Source organism: Euprymna scolopes, chromosome 45, assembly GCF_053919585.1.
Source record: "Euprymna scolopes isolate OS-2025 chromosome 45, ASM5391958v1, whole genome shotgun sequence".
Classification (NCBI taxonomy): domain Eukaryota; kingdom Metazoa; phylum Mollusca; class Cephalopoda; order Sepiida; family Sepiolidae; genus Euprymna; species Euprymna scolopes.
The window spans coordinates 35,657,000-35,683,900 of record NC_136526.1 but is presented as its reverse complement, the minus strand read 5'-3'; the positions used below and the strand labels follow the sequence as shown (position 1 = coordinate 35,683,900).

The window sequence follows — 26,901 nt, the reverse complement described above, 5'->3', positions numbered from 1 at the left end:
ACAAAGATACAGAAATGTCAGAAACTGGAAACATCGGATCATCCTTGTATTTATCAATGCTATTTATGGCTCAGTTTTGCTTTTATTTTATTTCTTAAGGCTTCAACCTTTTTTTGTTTGCATTTAGACATAACTTCCTTTTTATGTAATTGTATTTGTGACATTTTTATTTTCTGCCCACTTTTTAATTGGTGCTGTGTTAATAGAACATATTTTCGAATTATATCCATTATTCGTGTTAGGAAGATACAAAAAGTATAATGCAAGGGGAGTAACTCTTTACGTATTTGGGCAAAGTTGCCTCCCCTTCGTCTGTAGTCCTCAAATTTAAATTCTCGCGACTTCTTGCAAGATCAACGACCATAAGCAGTGAGTGGAGGGAAAACAGAGTGATTTTCAAAAACCATATAGAAATGAGCATCGATCCCGTTTGTTCCAGTTATTCTTGGACTTCTAACATTTCATGTATTATGTTTTAATTATCGTTACATGTGCGTGTCTCCATAATAAACATGTATTGTTATGTAACAGCGAGTGATTTTCTTATTTGTTCATAATTATTACATTCTTTCATCATGTGCTGCAAAAATAACCACAAGAAGGATGGACACCATGCGGTAAGATGTTTTATGTTATATTAATCCTAACGTATCAAAATATATAACAATTCGTTTTAATGTCTGCCTTGATTTTCTGTATGCAATTCATTTAAAAATTCTCCAGTTCATTTTTTATAAACGGTTTGATTTTGATGAGATTTCGTATATTAAGTTTCCATTTCTTGCATATTTTTTCTAGTAAAAAATGATGATTTCAAAATTTAAAATTTTATCTATTCCAAACCAAATAAATTTTCAGATATTTGTAGAACACGCACCTTCAATTTTTAATAGCACTGGTAAATATAGTTCCTTAATAAATTTTGTTGATAGTAACAGTGTTAGCTGACGTTAGTGCTTTCTGCAAAGTAAGTTTAAGTTTCTCTTGCTTATGTAAATTTATAACTGAAAGTTCAAACAGAAATGTAAATTTCAGTGTTTTATTGAATATCTTCATTATTTGTGTCGGACTTTTTGTTAGATTTTGTCTGATTCATTATGTTTTTTGTTTTGCATTTGTTTTACAATGTGATATTTTATTTTGAAAAGTGTATTCTGAAAAGGACAACATTTTTCCCAATGTAATTTTTCACATCATTTTTTTTTTATTATTTATGTATGGTCTGCTCATTTGGAAAATGTAAATAGGCATTTTCTTTTTTGTTTTTAGAGCAGTACTTTTTTAATTTATACTGAGAATGTGGTTGGACATATTTTTCCTTTTTTCTTAGATGAGTAATTTTTACAGGTATACTTTCCTGTCTGAGTATGCTATCCCGATTCTTGTTTTTAAAAACGCTACTATGCTTATGACCCATTGACCATCCTACCTTAGTTGTTATAGTGCTAGTTTACAACAGATACCAATGCTAAATAATCGTTGTGATCCCGCTTAGTCATATTAATTAGCCAAATTAAAACATTTCCATCTTCTGTGGAACAGTGACACATTAGAACTAAAAGGTTCTGATAGTAATGTCATGGTTTTGCCTTCTCCAGATCCGTAGATAGAATCTTGCTGTAATATTACTGATTACAGTTTAATGCTATATGTTGAACAAAGTTTAGGATCTTGTTTAGCGAGAGAAAAAATATTAAATTAGAGAAAAACTTGCTTACCGATTTATTCTCTTAAACTTTAATTGCAATTATCTTCAAGTACAGTTTTTGGGAACATATTTCCTTTGGAACCCAACAAATAGATTTTTTAGACTATTAGTTCAAGACAGGTATTTATTTCTGTAGTCCCTGCTGAAGGTTTATTTTGTTCATTGAAAATGCCACTCTGTTGTCTGATAGATTTGCTGCGTCATTACTGATATAAATTTATTCTTTTTCTGTTTTTGTTCAAAATGATTTTTTTTTATGGTTATTTTCTTGAGTTTTTCATCGTCAAACTTGTTGTCTTGTAGGTATTTCCTTTATGAATTCGTTGCCACATTGTTGTAAGTATACCCTTTACGAATTTTAGTTCCTCATTGCCAAGTTTTTGTGGCCCAGAAGGGACATTAAGGAAGCAAAGGACACTGAGATGTGTTAAAAAAAGGTATTTGTTTTGAGAACAGAACAGAATATAGAGAGAACAGTCGTAATACAGAACGCTACTAAGATGTACTAAGAAGCAAACACACCCGATCAAGAGTCGCTACCTCTTACTCTATTTATACAGTTCAAAAGAGTTCATATCTTGTGCACAACAGTTTTCACAACAGTTTTTAGGTTTAATTACACATTTCACATGTATCTGTTATCTCGTTATATTGTTTATCTCTTGAGTGATTATTATATTATTATATATTATTTATATTGTTTATATTTTGTGTGATTATTAATGTTTTACATTTATATTGTTTATTTTTTGTTTGAATGTATTTGCATGTGAGTGGTTAGATCGTATTTCTGAGGAAAATGAGAATCACACACTTTGCAGGTATATCCTGTGTGTGTAAACATATGCTTCTGTAAATTAGAACTCTGCGCAAATGTTAAAGCACACATTTTACATGTGTATGGTTTCTCACCCGAGTGTGTTCTCATGTGTCTGATTAAATGTTCTTTGCGAGAAAAACTGGAACCACACATTTCACATTTATGTGGTTTGTTATTGATCGTATGTGTTAACAGATGCGTTTTTAGGTTTGATTTCAAAGAAAATGCTGCACCACAAACTTCACATGAATGGGGTTTTTCACCAGTGTGTGTGAACATATGAAGTTTTAGATTTGTTTTCTTACAAAACTCTGAACCGCACACGTCACAGGTATATTGCTTCTCACCTGAATGCGTTTTCATGTGATTTCTCAACCCGCCTTTCAGAGAAAATGTTAAACCACACACTTCACATGAATGAGGCTTTTCACCAGTGTGAGTGAAAATATGATCTTTTAAAGTTGACTTGTGTGAAAATGCTGAACCACACACATTGCATGCATATGGTTTTTCTCCAGTATGCGTGAACATATGACTTTTTAAATGTGCCTTCGTGGAGAATTCAGAACCACATACTTCACATGAATAAGGTTTTGCATCAGTGTGTCTCAGCATATGAATTTTAAAATTTCCTCTCGTCGAAGATTCTGAACCACACACCTTGCATGTATATGGTTCGGTAAGGTGAGTTCGCATGTGTGTTTTTAATTCTGTTCTCAATAGAAATGCTGAATCGCACATTTCACAGGGAAACGGTTTTTCGCCTGCATGTTTTTTCATGTGTTCTTGCAAACTGGAAATCTCGGAAAACTCTGAATCACAAATGATGCAAGAATACTGATTATTTCCAGTCTGTGTTTGATTTTTCAGCTTTACATTAGAACTCTTTGTAACGGACATATTGGCAGAGAGAAGGAAAGAAATGTAAAGTTTTTAAATTTATCAAAGGTTTTGGAAGACTTGTTGCATAATTTTTGTTTTAATGTGAAACATGCAAAGGCACATTATCTTAATTTTTCATAATTGTGCTTTAAAAAACACATCAAAATAAAAGAAAATTTGCAAAAATCCACAAAAGAGAAAAATAATTTTTTTAAATAATTGGCTTTTCTAAAAAAAAAACACTCATCAAAATAATAGAAAATTTGCAAAAATCAACAAAAGAGGAAAATAATTTTCTTTAAATAATTGGCTTTTCTAAAAAAAAAAACACTTATCAAAATAAGAGAAAATTTGCGAAAATCTACAAAAGCGAAAAATAATTTTTTTAAATAATTGGCTTTTCTAAAAAAAAGCTTATCAAAATAAGAGAAAATTGGCGAAAATCCACAAAAAAGAAAAATAATTTTCTTTAAATAATTGGCTTTTCTAAAAAAAAAATACACTTATCAAAATAAGAGAAAATTTGCAAAAATCAACAAAAGAGAAAAATAATTTTCTTTAAATAATTGGCTTTTCTAAAAAAAAAAAAACACTTATCAAAATAAGAGAAAATTTGCAAAAATCCACAAAATTGTTACTGTTCAATTAAGGAATCCAGAAATGTTCAAGTACATTTCTACTTAAAAGCAGTCCATTAGTTTTCCATAGTTGAAACCTGAAAATAAAAATCATTTAAGAATTATATTACTTCATTGGGAAAACATGTATAAGTCCTAAAAAGTTAAATGCATCAATTAGAAAAATAGCTTCCTTACCTTTTATTAATTTCAAGTTATATTGGTTTTATCTGTAGTCATTTTTTGGCTAATTTTAGATCAAGGAATACCACTTCGCCATCCAAGAATGCATCAATTAATTTTTGTCCTTTGTGTACAAAAGAGACTTCGAAATGATTTTGATGTGTTTAATAAAATTTTAAAACATTAAAAATGCTTTGTCCACTCCCTCCTCAATGGGTACTAACGATTAGTAACAATTAAAGCAGTGAATTTTAATTCGATCCTCATAACCTCAAACACGAAAATGACTTTAGCTTACATTCACTGCTCATTACAAAACGCAAAGAAAGAAATCCTATAGCAGTTTCACAATTACAATTTATTTTCGTTTGCGTCAACATGTTCTTACTCGAAGAGTGATTTATACGTTTTTTGGCAAAAATGCAAAATTCATGGGTAGCAACTTCTGCCCAGTGATTAATGAACAGTCAGAGTTTAAACGTCTATATAACTAGACATCATATTTTGTTATCTTGCCTCCCACCATGAATTAGACAAAAGGCACGATGAAAGATAAAGACTGCATAACAGATGCATATTTACTAATATTCATTTCTTCAAATCCAGCAAGGCAAAAAAAAAAAAAAAAAATGAATGCCTTTCCTACATACAACAAGCATTTAAGACATTTATAAAATGATAATCCCAACATCATCTTTTCCTTTACACTCTATTTAGCATTTATATTGGTTTACTACAGGTTAACAAAGCCCAAATGTCACCTAAAATCAATGAGTGTCAGGCGGCCAATGATTATCAATAATGGTGAAAATTGGAGAGAGGAAAGCTCAACAAATATTTCTTTGCGTTGGACTTGAAAACGATCATGTTAGAGTCATCTGAAGAGCATCCCACAGTAATGTACTCTACAGTAGTTTTCGAAGAAAAAAAAAGAAAAAAATTTGTTAGTTCAATTTTTGTCAAATTTTAGGCACAGACAGAGGGTAAGGATAATTGTTGACTCTGGTTGAAGCTAAATGTGTGGGTCATTGTGGCCTAGAAGAGCAAATGAAGACTTAGCTTTAAAAGCTGATTTTTATGACATTAATATTTTCATATTCCCATGTTCTATCTAATACTTACAAATGGTGCCATTTTTTCTTGCTACATAAGACACTTGAAACATGTTCCAGGCAACACAAAACGCCTCCTCCCCATGTTAAGTATGGCGATCAGTGAAAACAATAGCAAAACATTGGATAATGTATTTACACCAAACCCAAAAACTACAAAAAAAATCAACATTTTAATGGTGAATCTTCATTTGGTTTTCTATGTCACATTGACCGACAGGTGCTTCTTGTGAGTGTTTTACACTATGGATTGAAGCTCAGTCGAGCACCTGCCAGAAAAATAATGATAGAGCAAAGATATACTTGCAACGTCTCTTCTTGAGAAAGCAGTAGTAAAGAGAGGAACCAAACATCACTCACAAGATTTCGAAGACGTTTTTTAGTGTGCCAAACCAGAAAAGGATGGTTAGGCCAGCAGCTTCCTAGATTAAAACTGGGTAATTTCCTGATTTTTAATGAATTTCTAAGTAAAGGAGGGGTCAAAATGTTTATACATTTTGAGCATTGGCTATTCATTTTGCAGGTACCTAATATATGCATAACATTTTATATTACTAAATTTTTTTTTGCGAATAATCTCAAAAGACGATTCTACTTTTTTTTAAGCGATTACATTTGTACACCCTGAAAAACTTGGGGTAAATATATCGAAATCAATAAACATTTAATAAAGTATTATACTTTTATGACACCAAAATCAAATTGAAACCCCTGAAAAAAATTGTAATCTATTCCCCCCACCCGACACACACAAAAAAAAAAAAATAAATAAATAATAGGGTTATTTGACATAAAGAACCAAATTGTAGTTTGACATGCATTGATTTGCTTATCAGTGAGGCTTTGCCCTCAAAAAGACGTTATAAATAAACTTAAGTCAAAAGGGCAGTATGATCCTATTGTTCCCAGGGAGAGTTACTTTGTTGAGGAACGTCCTGGGAATGCAACCAGCTCCCGGGGGAATAAACGATATCAAACGATAGGCACATTGAAGGATAAACACGTAGTAACATCAACGCAATGGGTTGATATGTCGTCGGCTATAACCGTCTGACATGGGTCGCTTTTTGAGTCTTCATTGTATCGTTACAGGCAGAATTTCCATTCTCGCATTAATGGCTGGGACCGCAAGCTGAAATTGAATGCTTGTACAAAAATAATGAACAAATACATTTTTATAAAAATATATAATTTATTCAACATTAACACTGGTGGAGCATATTTTAATCGTCAACCCATTGCGTGTGCACAAACTACAATCTTTCCCTCGTGCGTGCAGAATCCAAGCTTCAACTGTTTTAAAACAATAGAATTATATTTAATTCTTTCTTTCTTTATTGAAAGAGAGAAAAAGGGAGTGAGTGAGAGAGATAGAGAGAGTGAGAGAGAGAGAGAGAGAGAATTTTAAAAATAAGCATTGTGCCAATGCCCCAATGATGTTATGACCTTTGCTAGTGAGAGCAAAGATCACAAAAAAAAAAAGGTAAGGAAAAATGCGGCACAATGGAGAGCGCCCTTTTGGGGGAGCTGGGGACTTGTACATTAATGAACCTTGTGCCTAACTTGTCTGTACTTGTGAGGTGCAGATGTGTTAAGCAGGTGCTTTGTGATTTTGAAAATGTTAGAATATATCAATCTAGAAGACTCGCGCAAAGAATGACAGTTTGTTTATAATATTGCACAATGATATAAGACCTTAGAATTTGAAAGGTCAAACCTGAAAAAACACATCATGAGACACAAAAATATAACAAGGTTTGAACAGCATATATAAATGTCTCTCTTTCTCTCTCTCTATTTCACTCCCATTTTCTCTCTTTCTCTCTCTCTCTATTTTACTCCCATTTTCTCTCTTTCTCTCTCTCTATTTTACTCCCATTTTCTCTCTCTCTATTTCACTCCCATTTTCTCTCTTTCTTCATTGAAAGAGAGAATTAAAAATAATTCTCTTGTTTTTTATAGTCGATTGGAAGAATTTTAATGAAGTACTGCTGCTACATCTGGGCAGGAGCTGTTAAAAACAGCCTATCCTGCCTTGACAGAGTACAAAATGGACTTCGTGTCTTAGTGTGGGGATGCCCTTTTCTCTTCCCTGAAACCTCTCTTCCACAGAAGAGACGTTGCGAGCCTGTCTTTGTTTTATCATTATTTCCATGTCCCCTCTCTCCAATCTTTCACAAAAAACATCCATCTAGCTTAAACCACTGTCAATAATTTTTCCCACTCGTTATCTGTGCCTACATCAAAATGTAGATTCCATGAACAAAGCTTCTTTCTTAGAAGTGCAGATCTGTACAACTCTCTTCCGTTTGCCTGTTTCCCACCTGACTACAACTTGGATGTCTTCAAGTCCAACATAAACAAATTCCTGATAAACTGTCTCCTTAAGTAACACACTTTATCAAATCTCCATTACTAACGATTAACACGGTATTATCCCATTGATTACTGTACACTCAATGATCCTTATCCCTGAGTAGCTTCTGGGCCTTGATAAGTGGTAACGACTATGCAAAAAAGAAAAAAAAAGAAAAAAAAAAGACATTTGTGGGGATTATTTTCTCAGGAATCTTCAGCAGAGATAAGGCCTAGGCCATATGGTGGAGATAGACGAGTCTGTTTTCAACAATGCAAACATAACGTCGGTAGACTACTCACATGGGTCTTTGGGCGATATTACTCTGCCAATAAGGAGAGTTTCTCGATGAGCATATCAAACCGACATGCAGAAACCCTTACTCTCCCACTAATAAAAAAAATATATTTTGCCAGAGACAATGGTCGTATCAGACTGTTGGAAGGTATATAGCAAAGTGGGAGGAGAGATGTGTCACCATTTAACGTTGAATCGCAGCCTTCACTTGATAGATCCTGAAATGCAGGCAACTATGAATAATGTGGAGCGAATGTGAAAGGAGGCCAAACAATGCAACAAACAAGAATGAGGAACCTATCCTTAGGGTTTATGGGGAGGCAAAAATTTGGTAGAAATCCATTTGTCTCCATATTAACTCATATCGCTGAAAACTACCTGGTTGGTAAAGAGTTTCCTTATATATCTGCTAGCTTTTTTTCTGTCCACTTTGCCATCATCTGATGCCGTCCGAAAATCTGAGGAAAAAACATCTTCCTAAGGAAATCTCCTGGCATTGGAAAAAAGCAAAAAGAAAAAAAATTTCAACTACTCCTAGTTAATCGACAAAACAAAACAAACAAACAAAAAAAAACCATACTTGAAAAACATAAAAGCACCCCCCCAAAGTTTTTTTTCCAATTTTCCTTCATAAAATAATAATAATAATAAAATACTTGAAAAAAAATTATCAAAAACATTCAATTAAAATTATTTAATGGCCATAAAAACAAATTTGCTAACATTTATTTGAAAAAGAATTTTGCTTAAAAATTATTTATTTGATAAAAAAATAAAAACTTTTCAGTACTTATGCACTTTTGTTACCGTGCTGAAATAATGTTATTCATTAGAAAACCATGCTTAACATAGGGAGGGGAGAGTGTTTTCTAAGCATGTCTAAATCGTTGTGTAGAACGTCATCATTTCGTGTGTTTACTATAGTCTGGGTCAATTTCTATGGAAGATCATTTATGCAGAAATTTATAAATAAATAAAATGTACAATAAAAATAAAGAATAAAAAGCAATATAAGACTTACCTTTTATAAAACAAATAGATTTTTTTAAAAAAAGACTACACAGACGATAAAATTAATTTTAACCTGTTCTGTTGATACATGTATCTAAAGATGATGTCGCTTACAGACCTCCATACTTTTTGGAAAAAAAAAGGCGCAAATTTTGATTATCACTTTTTCATTTTAAATAATCAAATCCAACCGAATTATTTTAGTTTATTTTGCTTTTGTAATTTTTATTATCTCAAGAGTCATATATTCTATGATATGAATATATATTTTTTTTTATTATTGGAAACCTGTAATATAAAAAAACTGTTTAAACTTCACATCACGTAATTATTGAATTTAAAGTCATTTAAAGCTTTTAAAAATAATTATTTTTTATAATTCTGCTTTTTTATTGTTGTAATTCAAATAATTATATTACCGAGAAAAAAAAAAACAAGAAAAATTGTTTATTTTATTCTTTTTTAACATAATATTGATTTTATGTCCAATTTTATTTACAACTTTAAAGTAAGTGAAATAAATAACGGGATTATATATATATATATATATATATATATATATATAAATTTTTAAGTGTTCTACCTCCCCTCCCTCCATATTTCATGTTAAGAAAACTAAACAAAATAAATGTAGGTCGGGAAAAATTTCAACATTTTTTTAAAGCAGAAAAGATCAAATAATTAAAAATAGTTATTTATATATATATTTTTGCTAGATTTTTAAAACATGGGTTTGTCAACGGCTTCAAAAAGATCACTTCATAGGAACTTTTTTTTTTAAGCGTTGATAATGTCAGCACAATTTTTGTCTCACATTTTCCTTATTTTTGTATGCTGTAAATTTAAAAAAAAATATTAACAGTTTATTTGAAGCTTTTCCGGAGGGAAGCAGGCAGACGGAACAGAGTTCCATAGAACTGCACGTCTGTGGAACTCTGTTTTGTCTGCCTGCTTCCCTCCAGACTACAACTTGGATGTCTTCAAGTCCAATGTTAACAAATTCCTAATGAACCGCCCCCTTAAGTAAACACTTCAGCAAATCTCCTCACTAAATTAATGTACTTGCAATAACCCTTATCCCTGAGTGGCTTCCGGGCCTTGATAAGTGGTGATCACTGTGTAAAAAAAAAAAAAAAAAAAAAAAGCTTCTTTTAAATGGTAAAAAAAAGTTAGGATATGTTGGAAAAAAATCATATAACTGAGAGTAGCTAACCTGAAGTGAGGTTGCGAAAAAATACAATCTTCTCCCCGACCTCCTTCTCAGGTCTTGTAACCACAGTAACATAAAAAAAAACAGTATGAAGTACTTTTCACAAAGGAGGAAGGGTTTTATAACAATTACCTTACTCTATTAGTATAAATAACCACAAACCTATTGTTCTTCTTGGCTGTTGGAAGAGCATCCTCAACTCCGGCAGCTACACCCAGGTAAGTTATGTATTATTCTCTACAGATGGTAATATTAAATTAAATTACAGTTACATCGTGTTACATACAGGGGGGGGGTAGAACTGTGGCGCACGTTGGAGGTACCTAGTGTTTTTCAACTACTCTCTACTTTCACTTAACAATTTGATAATAAAAATAAAAAGATATCGTAAAACGTGAAAAGACTATTTTAAAAAATAGCACGGTAACAAAAGTGCATAAACACCAACTAAAAATTAAAAATTACGGTAGGTTTTTTTCTTTTTTTCTGTTGATTTAAATTTTTACTATTTTATTTTAAGTAGCGTTGTTATGACTTCATCGGCGACGCGCGTGCGTAATCCGACTGTTGACATCATACTCTGAAGAATGCCGAGCGAACGCTGAGTTACGTCTGGTGCAAAGGATGCAGTGCACAAATACAAAAAGTTGTCTTCTAGGAGTAATCGGGTCTGGTATGAATGAATATCAGTTAAATTTCTCGCCGGCATATAGTTCTTATGATATTAAGACCTCCATTATTCAAGGTATTCCCTATTATTTTCCCTGGTCCCCATTTTTAATATCGGCAGAGGGTCTTTGAGCACGCCTTAAGTGTCTTATGTAACAAGAAAAAGGTACTTGTACAGTTTACTCAAGACATAAAAAAAATGAAAATATCGAAAAACGCTAATATTGTACGTATCCGTTATGGAATGAAGATCTCCGACAAAAAAAAAAATGTCACTTTATTTCATCAAGTAGTTTCTTTTTTACAGCGGAAAAACAATTTGTTATGTTACCGAGCAACAAGTTCGATTTTTAAGAAGAAAAGCTAGTAATAAAGGTGGGGAGATAGTGTCGGCGCTTTACATGGACTATCTCCCCGTGGCGTGTTAAAAATTTCCATAATGGCCGACTTCAACGCGTTCTCATAAAAACGTGTTTTTGTGTTAAAAAAAAAAAAAAAAAAAAAAAAAAAAAAAACCTACTCGATCAAATCAAAATAATTTTTTTTTTCAGGGATCTTCAGTCCAAAGACGGATACGTACAATATAACCTTTTTGGATTTGTATTACTGTACACAGATTCGAAAAAGTTGTCAAAACAACAAATATATAACAAATAAATGTTATCAAAGGCAAGATAATTTACTTTTCTACCAAACTGGATATATTTTTCGTGTTTTTATTCAATGTAACATGTTTATTCAGCCCGAAAAGCATACAGTGTTTACCGATGTATTGGAAAATTCAAAATGGCGCCCGAGTCTCTCTTTAACACGGTAAGTTCAGGAAAAGATGTTATAAATAATAAACTAGACAAAATACTGTTAAAAATTCGCTCAATATATGTTACCGTGACATAAGTTGACATATAATCGGTGTTTTTTTAATAGTATTTTGTCTAGTTTATTATTTATAACACCTTTTCCCAAACTTACCATGTTAAAGAGAGTGTCGGGCGCCATTTTGAATTTTCCAGTACATCGGTAAACACTGCATGTTTTTCGAGCTGAATAAACATGTTACATTGAATAAAAACACAAAAAATTATCCAGTTTGGTAGAAAAGTAAATTATCTTGCCTTTGATAATATTTATTTGTTATATATTTGTTTTTTGACAACCTTTTCGAATCTATGTGTACAGTAATACAAAGCCAAAAGAAAGTCTGGCGCTTCTACACTATTGAGACGAAATTTCGGAAATCGTAATAATACATTTCACATAAAAACAATGGTATCTACGTATGCCTCGTATTTTTAAGATGATAATACCCTAAAATTACGAAAATCGATAAGGTAGAAAATTATTTATTAAAGAAAATTAAAAATAAAATCCGAAGAAAACGATCGTAAAACACAGTAGAGTTCAAAAGGAAGGTAATTATCCGTTTCGATTAAAACAAGATGGTGGCAATTTTTTTACCTGCTAACACGACTAAAGTTTTTTTTTTTTTTTTTAAATAATAATTCAGTAATATTCAGATAATTTTGAGGTATTATTATACAAACACCGTGACAGCGTTAGGGTTAGGGTTAGGGTTAGGGTTTAGGGTTAGGGTTAGGGTTAATTCGCTGTCACGGTGTTTGTATAAATTTACCAATTTTGACTGCATGATTTGGAAGTTACCATTGTAACTAACTTAGAATTGACAAAAAAAAAAAAAAAAATTGTTGAAATTATTGTTTTTATCTGAAAACTCCATTTATCGACTACAAAATTTCATCCTAATAGTGTAGAAGCGCCAAAAGTCTATTTATTGAATAAATTCAAATACAAGTATTTAATCAGAAAAAATACAAAGTATATCCGGATGTAAATACATTAGATTTTATTAAGAATAAACAATTTGAGTAATGTCGATCCTAAAAAATACAAAATGATTGTATTAATTAGGCATTACATTTTTTATTTATTCTTTTTTTTACTCCTACTTTTTCCAAAAACTTCAGAATTATCGGGGGTGGGGAGACTTCCACCGATTCTAAAAAAAACAAAACAACTCTTTATTTCTCGTGTGAATAAAGAATTTCGTTTGTACATTATTAACTTCGTTAAATTTGCAAAATAAACCATCAATATTCACACATAAAAATAACTTCGATGTCATAAATTTAAACAGAATCGATGAAAATTAATTTTTAACGAATCACTGATTCTGTTTTAAGAAAATAAGAAAAAAAAAAGTACTTACTAGAAAGAAACGTACATGCTGTTTGTTCTTAGAAAAAGAACAATGGCCACCACATCCGTATATGGATGGCCAACGGCGATACAATAACCCACTAACCTTTATTTACGTAGCGTTCGTTAAGCTCGTATTTGATCCAGTCCAGAATGTAGAAACTATAATCATTTCAGATTTTTTTTATTATTGTGTGTGTATTGATATTAACATTAATAAACCTTTTTTTTTCTATTCATTTAGGTATTTATTTGCTTCCCCACAAAAGCAAGTGTGACATAAGGTCGTTTTTAATGTGGGGGAACCCAGCTCCCCTAAAACAAGGGCAAAAAGGAAGCACTGGCAGTATCCAAAAAATAGTAATTACCTAAGTATGAAGGGTTTCCCTCAGAACAGATACCACACTTTGATCTCTGCCCGAAGGCAAAGAAAAAAAAAATAAAAGGCTTTATTTAAAAAGAAAATACAACTTTGTTATTTGTGGGTCGTGGAATTGCATTTATCTGCATAAGATCTAATTTGCATATTCTTTTAAACATTCATTTTAATTAGGTTTTTTTTTTCGGTTTTCTTATAGGATGATCATCTTTAGTTAACTATTACGTGTAATTATATTCATGCAGATATTCTACATGATTTATACTTGCGTAATATTTGCGTTAAAAGGTTATAGGAAACACGAACCTCCTTTTATAGATATTTATGTGTGCGTATATATATATATTTGTTTTAAAAGTTTTGCCTGCCAAACTCCTTTGTTAGTTTTTTCTCTACAGACATGAAACTTCATTTATAGGGTATTCCAACCCATGTAAAACTCAATATCTAGGTTTGAAAAAATGTGAACATTAAAAGAAAATGAAATTTGACAGATGAAGGTCGAACGTCAACATTACGAATATGCATGCATAACGTAATAGCTATTGGTTCATGTTTTAATTTTTAGCCTTGCAGCAAACATGTCTTCATAGCTCAGGCATAAACGTCAAAGGAAAAAGCAAATTGTTGGCTAAACATTTTGGTTTTGATTTTCGGTAGTGGTACACGAGTCATTTTTAAAAAAAACTTTTTAAATTATTACTATATATTGAGTTCAATACGAAATCTGTATCAATTAAAATATCCTATGTAAGCGTAATTTATGACTGGGCAAGGCTGGCCTGATAGTATATATATATATATATATATATATATATATATATATATATATATATATATATAGAGAGAGAGAGAGAGAGAGAGAGAGAGAGAGAGAGAGCGAGATTGTTCTAGGTTCAATTCTTGGCTAGGGGGAGGTGCTAGTCTAGCTGTACTGATGAATTGTGATGCAACGAAACAGTAATGCATATAGATGACTACATATATTTTAAGATCACCTCTTTGGGTAGAGCACTGTTGTAAATGATCTCATCTGCTACTTAATTAGCTGTAAATGCGAGACTCACTATTCGTTTGTAAACAAAGACAAGTGGGCTTGAGCACTATAAAAGTGGTGGACGAATGTTTGTTTGAAATGGACATTTGTTGAGGTAATTTGCAGGCACCGCACCTGTGGGTCGATGGGTAGAACTACTGACTATCTAGTTTAGTTGCACTGATGAGTTTTGATATGATGAAACAGTACTGTATGTGGAAGACTATATATATATATATATATATATATATATATATATATATATATATATATATATATATATATATATATAATATACTAGCTGTACCGACGCCACACGTTGCTGTGCCTCAATTTGGGGAAATGAAAAAAATCTCAAAACGAGAAAATGCTTCTTACATGCTTAATTTCCCAGTACTTGTGGATACGCAATTTTTTGTTCCGTTTTCTGAGCAGATAGAGATTCTCTGGTTTGCCGTCTCTTGAACATGTAACATTAATTGTCCATATGAAAAACAGTCAGTGTTTAGATATAAGCCACACAATTGTAAAGATTGTCCCTGAGCTTTTTTAATGTTGATTGTAACTGACAATTGAATTGGGAATTGCAATCTCCTAAATTGAAATGCCATATTCGGTGGAATCATAGGAATGTGTGGAATGGGGGTATCTTAATCTTTGAAAGGTCCTATCAAGGTTGTTGCTTCTATGGTGTTGTTCATTAATTTTTTTATTGCAAGCCATGTGCCATTGCAAAGCTTGGATTGGTTTATATTTTGCAACATGATAATTGGTATACCAATTTTCAATTGCAGTACATGCAGTGTCATCCCTTGCAAATTTAGTGAATTCAAAAATTCTGTTGGATAATTAACCACTTCCTTTGCTTCCACAGCAGTGTTGACAGACTTGTATGTGACTACCTCACTTGGAATTTTAAGCTGAATAATATTGTTTAGTTGATCAACATCTTTTTTTTTTTGAGCTGCAAGAATAGCTCATTCACTCAGTCAATTGGAATTCTTATAATTAATTTGAATATCTTGAAAAGCCTTTTTTTTACCAACTCTTCTTTTGATGTAACTAAATTACAGAAGTTAAGAGGCAACGAAATATGCCCTTAATTTGGATCAGCCGGCAATTTCCAATTCCCAACAATTGATGAAAAAATTTCTCTGCAGATCGAACGTTCTGCAACTGGACATGCATATTTTTAGTTAAGTTTAATGTCTTCACATGGAGCCAAAAAGAGTATTTGAGGCAAACATTTATTTATTCTGCTGGTTTTGATTGAGGAATTACAGGTAACATTTGTCTGAAATCTCCTGCAAGCAATATTATTGTATTTCCAAATGATCTGCACTGTCATACAAATCTTGCAAGGATAGATCAAGAGCCTTAAGTGAGTCTTTTGTGTGCCATTGTGCATTCATCCCAATATTCATCTGCAATATTTTTCCCATGCTGGATGTTTTAGAGATATTGAAGATGTGAGTTTTGAAAAATTGACTGTTTTATCATAATCTCGAAGTAGAATGAGCAGTTCTTCTACCTAGTAGTAAGGTCACAACTATTCTGCATGAAGAAATGTCATTTTGTGATTGAATGGCTGCCAAAATACATTTAATTAGAAAAGTTTTACCAGTTCGTCCTGGTGCTGTTCTAATTAGCAGTAATTTTCAAATAACTTTCTATTCTCACTGTAAGTAATTTAAGTGACTAAAACAGGATTTATCCATGTTTTGACAATGCCCTTTTCACAGTAAGTAAATTAAGTGACAAAATAGGATTTATCCATGTTTTGACAATGTCTTAATCACTGTAAATAATTTAGGAGACTAAAATAGGATTTATCCATATTTTGACAATGCCTTTTTCACTGTAAGTAAATTAGGTGACTAAAATAGGATGAGAGACTAGAGAGGGATAGACAGAGAGGAGGATTGAGAGAAAGATATAGAAAAAAAAGCAAGAGAAAGGGAAATAGCGAAAGACAGGGAGATAGAGAGAGATAGAAAGATTGAGAGACAGAGACAGAGAGGGGGGAGAATAAGAGACAAAGTGGAAGAGAGAGGAAGAGGGCGAAAGAGAAAGGGCAGAGAGATTTAGAGGGAGTGTGAAAGAGAAAGGGGCTCAAAGAAAGATGGATAGGGTGAGAGAGCGAGAGAGACACAGAGAGAGAGAGAGAGAGAGAGAGAGAGGGTAAACTACACTTCACTGTTTTTGTCCTCGATTAGTGGAGAAAAATCCTTCTAGACTGAATCAATTTTTTTTTTCCTATCCAGAGTACCCCTCTGTGGGAGCTGAATTTTCCACATTAAAAACAGACCTTGTCTAACTCTGCTCTTGTGTGGAGGTAAGTAAATAGGAACAGATTGTGTGTGTGTGTGTGTGTGTGTGTGTGTGTGAGAGAGAGAGAGAGAGAGAGAGAAAGAGAGAGAGAGAGAGATACACCGGCATGTTCAGTTTTCAACAACTACTAATTGTTTTAGCTTCTTATACATATTGCAGCATTAAAAATGAATTTTAAAATATGATTTTTTTATGTTGCAATGTAAATCTGCAAAAAGCATGAAAGAATATATTTGTTAATTTAACGTTTAATATATATATATATATATATATATATATATATATATATAGTCATCCACATACAGTACTGTTTTGCACCTCATCAGTGCGGCTAGACAGGCAACTATGACTACATAATCCCTACTGCTACATATCTTGAAAACGCAGCTGTTAAACCAGATATAGTGATTTGGGACAGAGCAAACAAAAAAGCGACCGTAATAGAGGTCAGTGTACCCAATGATACAGGGCTTAACAGAGTTGAGAGGGAAAAGATTACAAAGTATCAAGGACTTATGTATGATATGAAACGAAATTGGAAATTAAAAGACGTTTCAATTATACCAGTCATCATAGGAGCAACTGGGCTCATGAAAAAGACTTTAAAAAGTACATAGCAAGCATACCCGGTGAACCAAGTGCAAGCGAAATACAAACGATTGCACTGAAAGGGACGGCTAGAATCCTGAAAAGATCTCTTGGTTGGACTCACTAAAATAGGGGTAAATGTCAGACATCTGGTTGGATGTCCCATCCCCTAGAAGAAAAAGTTTAAGAAAAATGAAAAAAAAAAAAAAAGTGAGAAACTACCTAAAGCCAGGATTGAAACCCGACCGTCTGTATGACAGTCAAGGCTCCTAACCATTACACTATTAGCGGCTGCTGAGCTAGTAGTGAGTTTAACAATGTTTTGACATCGTCCGAAATATCTCCGCTCGATTTGTTTACACAAATAGCGTCGCTTATATGCTAATGGTAATTCGTGTATCACTTCTCAATATGCTCAACTCAAGGTGAGGAGCATAGCAGTTCAGCTCAGCTTTGCTCAGGCCCTATGTGCTGTTCGTACATTGCCTTATGTTTAAATATACTATATGTAAGATTTCAAATATTTAGAACAATATTTATCTGAGTAATTTATAGAGACCTCAGAGGTCAATTTTTTTTAACTTTGACTCCAAATTTGACCTCTTAATATTTATTATTTTGGTCTCAAATCAAAATACAAAGTTTTACCCATCTCCAAGTTACCTACATCTAAAATTTCAAGTCTTTAGATCCCAAATTGACAGAGGAATTTAGTAGAATCTGCAAAAGTCAATTCTTTGAACCTTTTGGCAGCCGAACTTTCGCTCCCGAAACTGATTAAAATGCTTGCTGCATGTCTGAATACCCGTTATGTAGAATTTTCAAATGTTTAGACCAAAAATTGGTTGAATAGTTTGCTAGACACCGCAAAGGTCAAATCTTTTGAACTTTGATTCCTTGGCAGCTCAGATTTTCGACCCAAACCGATTAAAAAGCTTGTCCTATCTCTTATTATTATGTAAAATTTCAAATGTTTAGACCAGAAATTGGCTGAGTAATTTGGTAGAGACGGCACAGCTAAAGTTTTTTTAAAACTTTGACCCCAGTTTTAACCCCTTAACATTTAATGTCTTGGGCTCAAATCAAATTAAAAAGTTTGATCCATGTCCAAGTAACCTACATTTGAAATTTCAAGTGTTTGGACCCAAAATTGGTAAAGGAGTTTGGTAGAGTTTTTAAAGGTCAAATCATTGAACTTTGACCCCTTGACAGCCAAATTTCTGGCCGAAAATCGATTAAAAAGATTTTCCCAAATCCCAATACTCTTTATATGAAATCTCGAGTCTCTAGACCGAAAATTGACAGATATATTTGGTAGGGAAATGCACACACACACACACACACACACACACACACACACACACACACACACACACACACACACACACACACACAGATATTTTCACTTTTATGAAAATATAGATATTCCAGGTAAAAAAGATATTCAAAAATTAAGAATAATTGAATTTCAACAAGGGTCGTTGATAGTGCTCAATCAAAGAGAGCAAACTATATATATATATATATATATATATTTAAATTATTCGTCATATCTTGCTACGATGTGAAGACCGTTTCAATCATAATTGATCTCATCAGGCAAGAAAAATTAAAAATTCTAAAATTGAAAAGGGGTTAAAGACCATTTTCAATTTTAGAGGAGAGAAAATATATTTTGCCATGACTGGCATGAAACAAGATCTCACAACACAGGTGCGACTGGAGAAATCTGCAACGAAACTGATTTAATTTTGTGAGTGAACTATTCTCGAACATTCCAGTCTGTTTGATGTATCGCTATGCATGGAATGCAATGTGATCCATTTATTCTATGTGTGTAGATTGCAAAATTTTGTGCTTGCGCGTTATGAAAATATCTCTGCTGAAGATTTGTTCCCGTTGTATGTAGTGGTTGCTACACACAGGTATAAATACAAACACACACACATATATTTATATGCATACATACATGATGATTGCAACGACTTGTGAGACGAGTGCCAGTCCCTCAGACACTGAAATTCCATGAGCCTGAAAATGACTTATTTAGCGCATTCACACGCTCAAGCAGACATGACACTGAGGACGGTCATTGGTATACATACATATATACACGTACATACACATACACACATACATATCATACACATACATACATACATACACATATACATATCACACACAAACATACATACATACATGCACATACACACATACATATCACACACATACATACATAATACACATACATACACATACATATACATACATATACATACACACGTGCAAACATACACAAGACGGTCATTGGCATACATACATATAAATATATACACGCATACATACATATATGCACATACACACATACATATCTATAAACATATGCACATATATACATATATACATACACAATGCATAATACACATACATACATATACATACACACATGCATACATACACATATACATACATATACATACACATATACACAAACATATATACAAATACATACACACATATACATACATATACACATAATATACGTACACATATGCCCATATATATACATACACTTACCTACGTAACATACATATACATATATATGCATTCATACACATACACACATACATGCACATATACATATATATATGCATTCATACACATACACACGTACATGCCCATATACACATACATATATATATGCATACATACACATCCATATATATATATATATGCATACATACACATACATATATATATATATATGCATACATAAACAAACATACACACATGCATACATACACATACACACATATATGCATATATACTGGTCTTGGATATGACCTTAAACTATATCCAGTGGTGAGGCCCCAGCTTGCGGGCTTTGGGGAGTGTGGAGCCACCCTTTAATTTGCATTGCTCCCAGGTCCACTGACTTGGTGGTAGTACCTGTTAGGATCCCAACTATGGGTTGAATAGAAAACGGCTCGAGGAATCAAGTCTTAACACCAAGAAGCAAGCTTAGCTGAGGCGGACATTAGCACGGAAAGTAGTCGTGGTGGGAATTCCTGGTTGGATCCGGACGTCATCGTGATACTTGACCATTCATAAAGAAGTGTTTCCAGAACTTCATAATATTTTGAAATGATCTTGGCTGTGCAGTTGCTGTCAAGAACGGAACTACAGAACTCTCCAACACTCCACACCAAGTGCATGAAAAAGTGGTCATCTGTCATGTTATGCGTGTTCATGAGATAGTCGATGATTTCCCCGCGTTGCTTGATCACAATGTACGAGTATTGCTTCAGCAGTTTCACGATATAGCCTGCAAACAACTTCTTTGCGTTTTTCTTGTAACCTGGAACATCATAGAGCATGGAGACTCTCTCCAAGAGAACAGACACGAGGCACGAAGCAAAGTCTTCGTTACCATCTTCCAGAATCACAGAAAAATAAACACCAAGCCGATGAGGAACAGCCTCAGCACAGACAATCACATGAGGACTATCTCGCATGTCATGTAAAACTTCGTACAATTAACCCAATCTGTTGATCGTATCACCGTGTCCGCAATCAGTGCTCAAAATATAATTGAACAAAGGGTTGTAAGCCTCATTCTGTAAAGCTTGGTAAGAGACGGACTCCAAGTCATTAATGTCTCCTTTCTTAAGCTTATCTGAAGCTTCAAGGCAGGCAGTGAGGCAGGGCAATTCGAGCAATCGGTGGAAGACCTCTAAAGCCGTACTATGTGTAATCATTGCAGGTAGAATATCTTCAAATTCTTTCACAAAAGTTTGAGGATTCCAAGCAATAATCTTGAGGATATTAGGGAAGAACTTGCACAAAATATTGGTTTTGTAGCAAAGTGTTTCTAGGTTGTCGTGCAGGAGCATTATCGTGTCGAAAGCGATGTGGTGCTCTTTATGTTTTTGGCTGAGAAGTTGGTTGAAGAACAGCGTGTAAGCATGTTGCGCATCATGCACTACAGTTGCACTGTGGTTGATGAAAAATTGCAGCAGGTTGATCATGACCCGTGAGGTGCGGTTTGTATCGGAAGAGAGAATAGAAAACAAGTGTTTCACTTCTTGAAATACCCGCGGCGTTTGCTCTTTGTCGACTTTACAAATGGCATCCAGAATGTTGACAGTTTCCATTAAACAAGCATTTTGAAAGTCAACATCAGTTGCCACTTTAGGGTTCCTTTCACACTGGTCAAAAACGCGGAAACAATAATCAATGACTCTTGAGGTCAGCATAGCAAATTCTTTTGGAAGCGATGGGCTTAGAGAGACGGATGATGTACCCTGAGATGATGTGAGTGACTGCAGGTCATCTGCTGTGGTGGGGACGGCTTTTATCGTATGGTCCAGCCACTGATATAACATGGAGAAGGTGAAGATGTTCAGAAATTGGTCGTCAGTGTTATACTGAGCAATATTAAGGATAGTAAAGAAGTTTCTGCTGGGTGTGCCGTCAATCTCTGTGGCCAGTGTCTTCTCTTTCTTGAAGAGATTCAGTGTAGCAGGATTTGAAGCTTGATGTCGATTGGTTGTCTTGTGACGATGGTATCAGAAGCAGTCAGATGGTTGTCAGCAAGTGAATCAGATTTTGACGTACAACACAAAAGTTTCTCATTTATCGTGGCCGTCGTCAGTTTGCACTCACAAGTTATAAAAAGAGATGACATTGGTGAGGTGAACAAATTGATCCCAAACTGGTTGATGGAGGCACACGCGTCACAACTACATACATACATACATACATACATGATGATTGCAACGTCTTGTCAGACGAGTGCCACTCCTTCAGACATTTAAAATCCATGAGCCCAAATGCCTGAGGGAGTATCTATACAAAGATGATGTTACAGAGTCTTAGCTTTGTACGACAGCTAAGTCTCTCTCTCGGTTCAAAAGCAACAAGCAAGAGCAAGATAGCCAGCAACAAATTAAACTGCAGACCAGCTTTATGCGGGTACTGGTCTCCCGCTTTATATTTTTTAAATCAGAGATTTGCTTCTCCTAGAAAGGTTGTCTTCACCATGGTTTACGGGAGCCCTCTCCACCCCAATAAACATATACACACACACACATACATATACACATACATATATACATACATACATACATATATGTTAACATAAAATATTTGACCTACATAAAACCATAAAAAGCTATTTTTTTGGTAAAACACATAATTTTACCCAAAGACTTAAATAAAACCAGAAAAATAGCATTATTTATAATTTATTATTGGACCTAATATACAATATTTAACATGTTAAGAAAAGTATTGACGGCTATTTTTGTTGTAATTTTTAGCTAATTTTTTTGCTTTTCTTTTTTAAAGAACACATTATTACACTCAAATTTATTTAATAAAACCATATAAAGCTTTATCATAATTAAAATATACGTTAAAAAATACCATTAAAACTATTAAAAATAGAGCATTTTTTAAGTTTAATAATTTACGCACCTGAAATGCAAATTTACCAAAATGTCTCCGCTTTGGGAGCAAACGTCTTCAAAATATCGCATCTAATTATTTTAGTAATTACGTTCTAAAATTGTCAGGATGTTTCCTCACACGTTACTGATAAACGGACCTTTGAAAACAAGGAACGAAATGAGATGTACACCGCTTCATGATGACCTTTAATTGCGCGTTAACGATTTCACGTTTCATGTTGTTTTTTTAATGTTTTAATTTTTATTCTTTTCAATTTTGATATATTTAATTAATTTATTTTTTTTAATGAATTGGACACACAAAATAGAAATTTTATCTTCTTTACCAAAGAAATCCCACCAAACTGTCAACATTTTCTGTTTTTGAAACAAAAAAAGAAATCACCCCCGTCCCCCTTTGTTTTGCTAATTATTATTTTTTTCGAACAGAATTTCCAGGAATGAAAGGTAAGATATTTTGAACTAAAAAAAACAAAAAAAAACAAAAAACAAAAAAACAAACCGGTACTTATACAGTTTAATGACGACATTAAAAAATGGAAATATTGAAAAAAAAAATTTTTGTACGTACCTGTTATAGACTGAAGTTCTTCGAAAAAAAATTTCACTTCATTTGATCAAGTAGTTTTTTTTTTTACAGCGAAAAACAATTATTTATCACGGCTACGTCAAGGTGGCCATTTTGGAAATGTTATTGCAGCGCCCAGGAATTCCCCAAGGGCAGGTAGCTTTCCCCAAGGGCCGGTAACTGCCCTACGTAGCAGAATACCTCCATTTTAGGCCAATCTAGCCCTTTTTTTTCCCACCAGAATGAGAATTTTTTTTTTTTTTTTTTTTTTTTTTTTTTTTGAAGACAGATGCCATTTTTGGAGTGTTTTTTTTTTTTTTTTTTAATTTATAACAGAAGAAAATAAAAATAAAATATTAGAAAAATTAGAAATATGCAACCGAAATTTTCGAATTAAAAAAAAAAACTTAGGGTTTGTATTACTGTATATGGATATGTTTTTAGTGTTTTTATTCAATGTAACATTTTTATTCAGCTCGAAAAGCATACAGTGTTTACCGATGTATTGGAAAATTCAAAATGGCGCCAGAGTCTCTCTTTAACACAGTAACTTCAGGAAAGACGTTATAAATAATAAACTAGACAAAGTACTGTTAGAAATTCGCTCAATATATATTACCGTGACATAAGTTTACATATATTCGGTGTTTTTTAAATAGTATTTTGTGTAGTTTATTATTTATAACACCTTTTCCCAAACTTACCATGTTAAAGAGAGTGTCGGGCACCATTTTGAATTTTCCAATACATCGGTAAACACTACTGCGCATGTTTCGAAAATAATCGCGTAAAAAATTCTTCAGTTCTTTGCATTCTTCAATTTCTTGGCATATTCAATAGTATTCTGCTTTAAAAATAAAAAAAAAAACGGAAAAAAAATTGCAGATGTGATGTGCGCATCTCATTCTGGCGAAAAAAAAAAGGCTAGATTGCGAAATCTGGCCTAAAATGGAGGTATTCTGCTAGGTACATTTCCAAAATGGGCACGTTGACGTCGTTGTGATAAATAATTGTTTTTCGCTGTAAAAAAAAAACTACTTGATCAAATGAAGTGAAATTTTTTTTCGAAGAACTTCAGTCTATAACAGGTACGTACAAAAAAATTTTTTTTCAATATTTCCATTTTTTAATGTCGTCATTAAACTGTATAAGTACCCCCCCCCCAAAAAAAAACAATTTTAATCTTTTTTGTTTTTTCTTTTTTTTTTTTTTTGCCAATTCGGTACTTGTACAGTTTAATCAAGACATTAAAGCATGCTAATATCGAAAAAAGGTTATATTGTACGTATCCGTTTTGGACTGAAGATCTCTGAAAAAAATATTTTTCATTTAATTTGCTTGAGTCTTTTCTTTTTTTTTTTTTTTCAGCGGAAAAACACGTTTTTATGAGAGCGCGTTGAAGTCAGCCATTATGGAAATTTTTAACTCGCTACGGGGAGATAACTCAATGTAAAGCGCTAAGCTTCCCCCCCCATCTTTATTACTAGCTTTTCTTCCTAAAAATCGAACCTTTTGCATAGTATCATAACAAATTGTTTTTTTGCTGTAAAAAAAAAACAAAAAAACTACTTGATGAAATTAAGTGAATTTTTTTTTTTTTTTAGATCCTCAGTTCAAAACGGATACGTACAATATAACCATTTTCGATATTTTCATTTTTTAATGTATTGATTAAACTGTACAAGTGCCGCCAATTCAATGAAATAAATAAAACATAATGCATGAGAGACACGATCGAAAAGTTGGTTAAAATTAAGTCCGTTCGTCTCTGTTTATATTCTTTGTCAGCTGATATTTACACCTCACGACGAATGACCTTAAAATGTATCTTCTGGTATATGTTTACCAGTTTTAAAATATTTTGTTATTCTGAAAAACAGCCAAGTGCGTCTGCATGTTTTAAAACCGATAAAAATTAATCAGTAGTGAGTTTTCCAAGGAATTCTTCGTAAAACACAAATATCAGCTGATGAAGAATGTAAACAAAGACGGAGGGAACTTTATTTTGCACAACAAAAAAAATTATGAAAAATATTAAGGTACTTATGCAGAGAGTGATCCGTGCTGAAATAATAACGTTATTATTTAAAAAAGCCATTCTTAACATGGGGAGGGAATGGTGTTTTGTACCTATTCTGTACTTACACTTACAATTGAATAAAAAAAACATATAATAAAACTTTAATTAAACGTGGAAATACGATTTTAAAAAATAGCGCGGATCACTCTCTGCACTAGCACGAATATTAATTTATACAATATTTGTAATTTGTATTGATACATTATTACAAAAAATAAATCATTACATCTAAAAATAAGATATCAGGGAAAAGTGTTACTTTTTGTAGAAAATATGTAAGGGCTTTGTAAAAAAAGGCTTACCATAATTATTGGGGGGGGGTACGTCTACATTTTGATTGTGTTTTAAAGGTAACAGATCAAAGTTAATCTCTCAGCGGAAAAACATATATGAGGTGAAAAGAAATATATATATATATATATATATATAGAAAATATGTAAGGCTTTGTAAAATATATATATAGAAAATATGTAAGGCTTTGTAAAATATATATATATATATAGAAAATATGTAAGGCTTTGTAAAAAAAGGCTTACCATAATTATTGGGGGGGGTACGTCTACATTTTGATTGTGTTTTAAAGGTAACAGATCAAAGTTAATCTCTCAGCGGAAAAACATATATGAGGTGCCTCGATAAGTTTCCAGATTTTTTTTTGTACTGGCATTTAAAATTGTCACAGACTTTTGAAAATTCAGTATGTTATTGCTATACATCTTATGAGATGACTGACCAACTTTTATGATTTCAGGTTCAAATGAGCAGCTATTGTGAGAAATTTATTTTCACAAACTCAAAACTCTGGAATACAAAATATTGACACAACAATGAAAACTAAACTTACCTGGTTGCTGCAGCTGCTCGAATTGTTTTATCATTTGCAAAAATGCTTTGTGTCATTCAAGTCGTTCTTTCAAGTCTGTTGCAGTTTTGCAATTATGCCGGGCTAAGTTTGACAACTCTAGAAGGTTCATATCAGGATGGTACACCATCAAATTACATGTTATTTTGTTCACAAACAAAATATGAATTTATATATACAAAAGAAAACAAATTTGAAAATTAAACAATATATATCCCTTCACATGCCGTCTTAAAACTTTAAATAAGTTTAAAAAGTATTTAAAAAATATTTAAATATGTAAACATTTTATTTATTTTAATAATTCGTAATATGCTGATAAAACTTTAATAATTCGTAATATCGTTATTGGATGGTGTAATATCCTGGTATAGCCCTTCTAGAGTTGCTGATCTTATTTTGGAATTAGCCGGGAACAACTGCAAAACTGCCTTTTTGTTTAGTGTTCAATATTCCCACATTCTTTCAAGGCGTCTATATTCCAAAGACGTGAGGATCCCAAT

At 32.8% G+C, this 26,901-nt stretch overlaps 2 protein-coding genes across 2 annotated transcripts; both read right to left on the bottom strand.

The window, feature by feature from the left end:
• Nucleotides 1–1,025: 1,025 nt before the first annotated feature.
• Nucleotides 1,026–13,150, bottom strand: LOC145269421 (uncharacterized). The gene is made up of 2 exons (XM_080125104.1): nt 13,093–13,150; nt 1,026–4,125 (listed from the first exon to the last, which is right to left on the bottom strand). The coding sequence occupies exon 2, from the start codon at nt 3,426–3,428 to the stop codon at nt 2,451–2,453; it is 978 nt and encodes a 325-aa protein (XP_079981230.1). The 5' UTR covers nt 3,429–4,125; nt 13,093–13,150; the 3' UTR covers nt 1,026–2,450.
• LOC145269165 (AP-5 complex subunit zeta-1-like) lies at nt 4,105–26,414 on the bottom strand. The gene is given in 4 exon segments (XM_080124774.1): nt 4,105–4,125; nt 20,353–21,969; nt 23,315–23,349; nt 26,381–26,414. Coding segments are annotated over 4 exon segments (1,707 nt in total).
• Nucleotides 26,415–26,901: the final 487 nt, after the last annotated feature.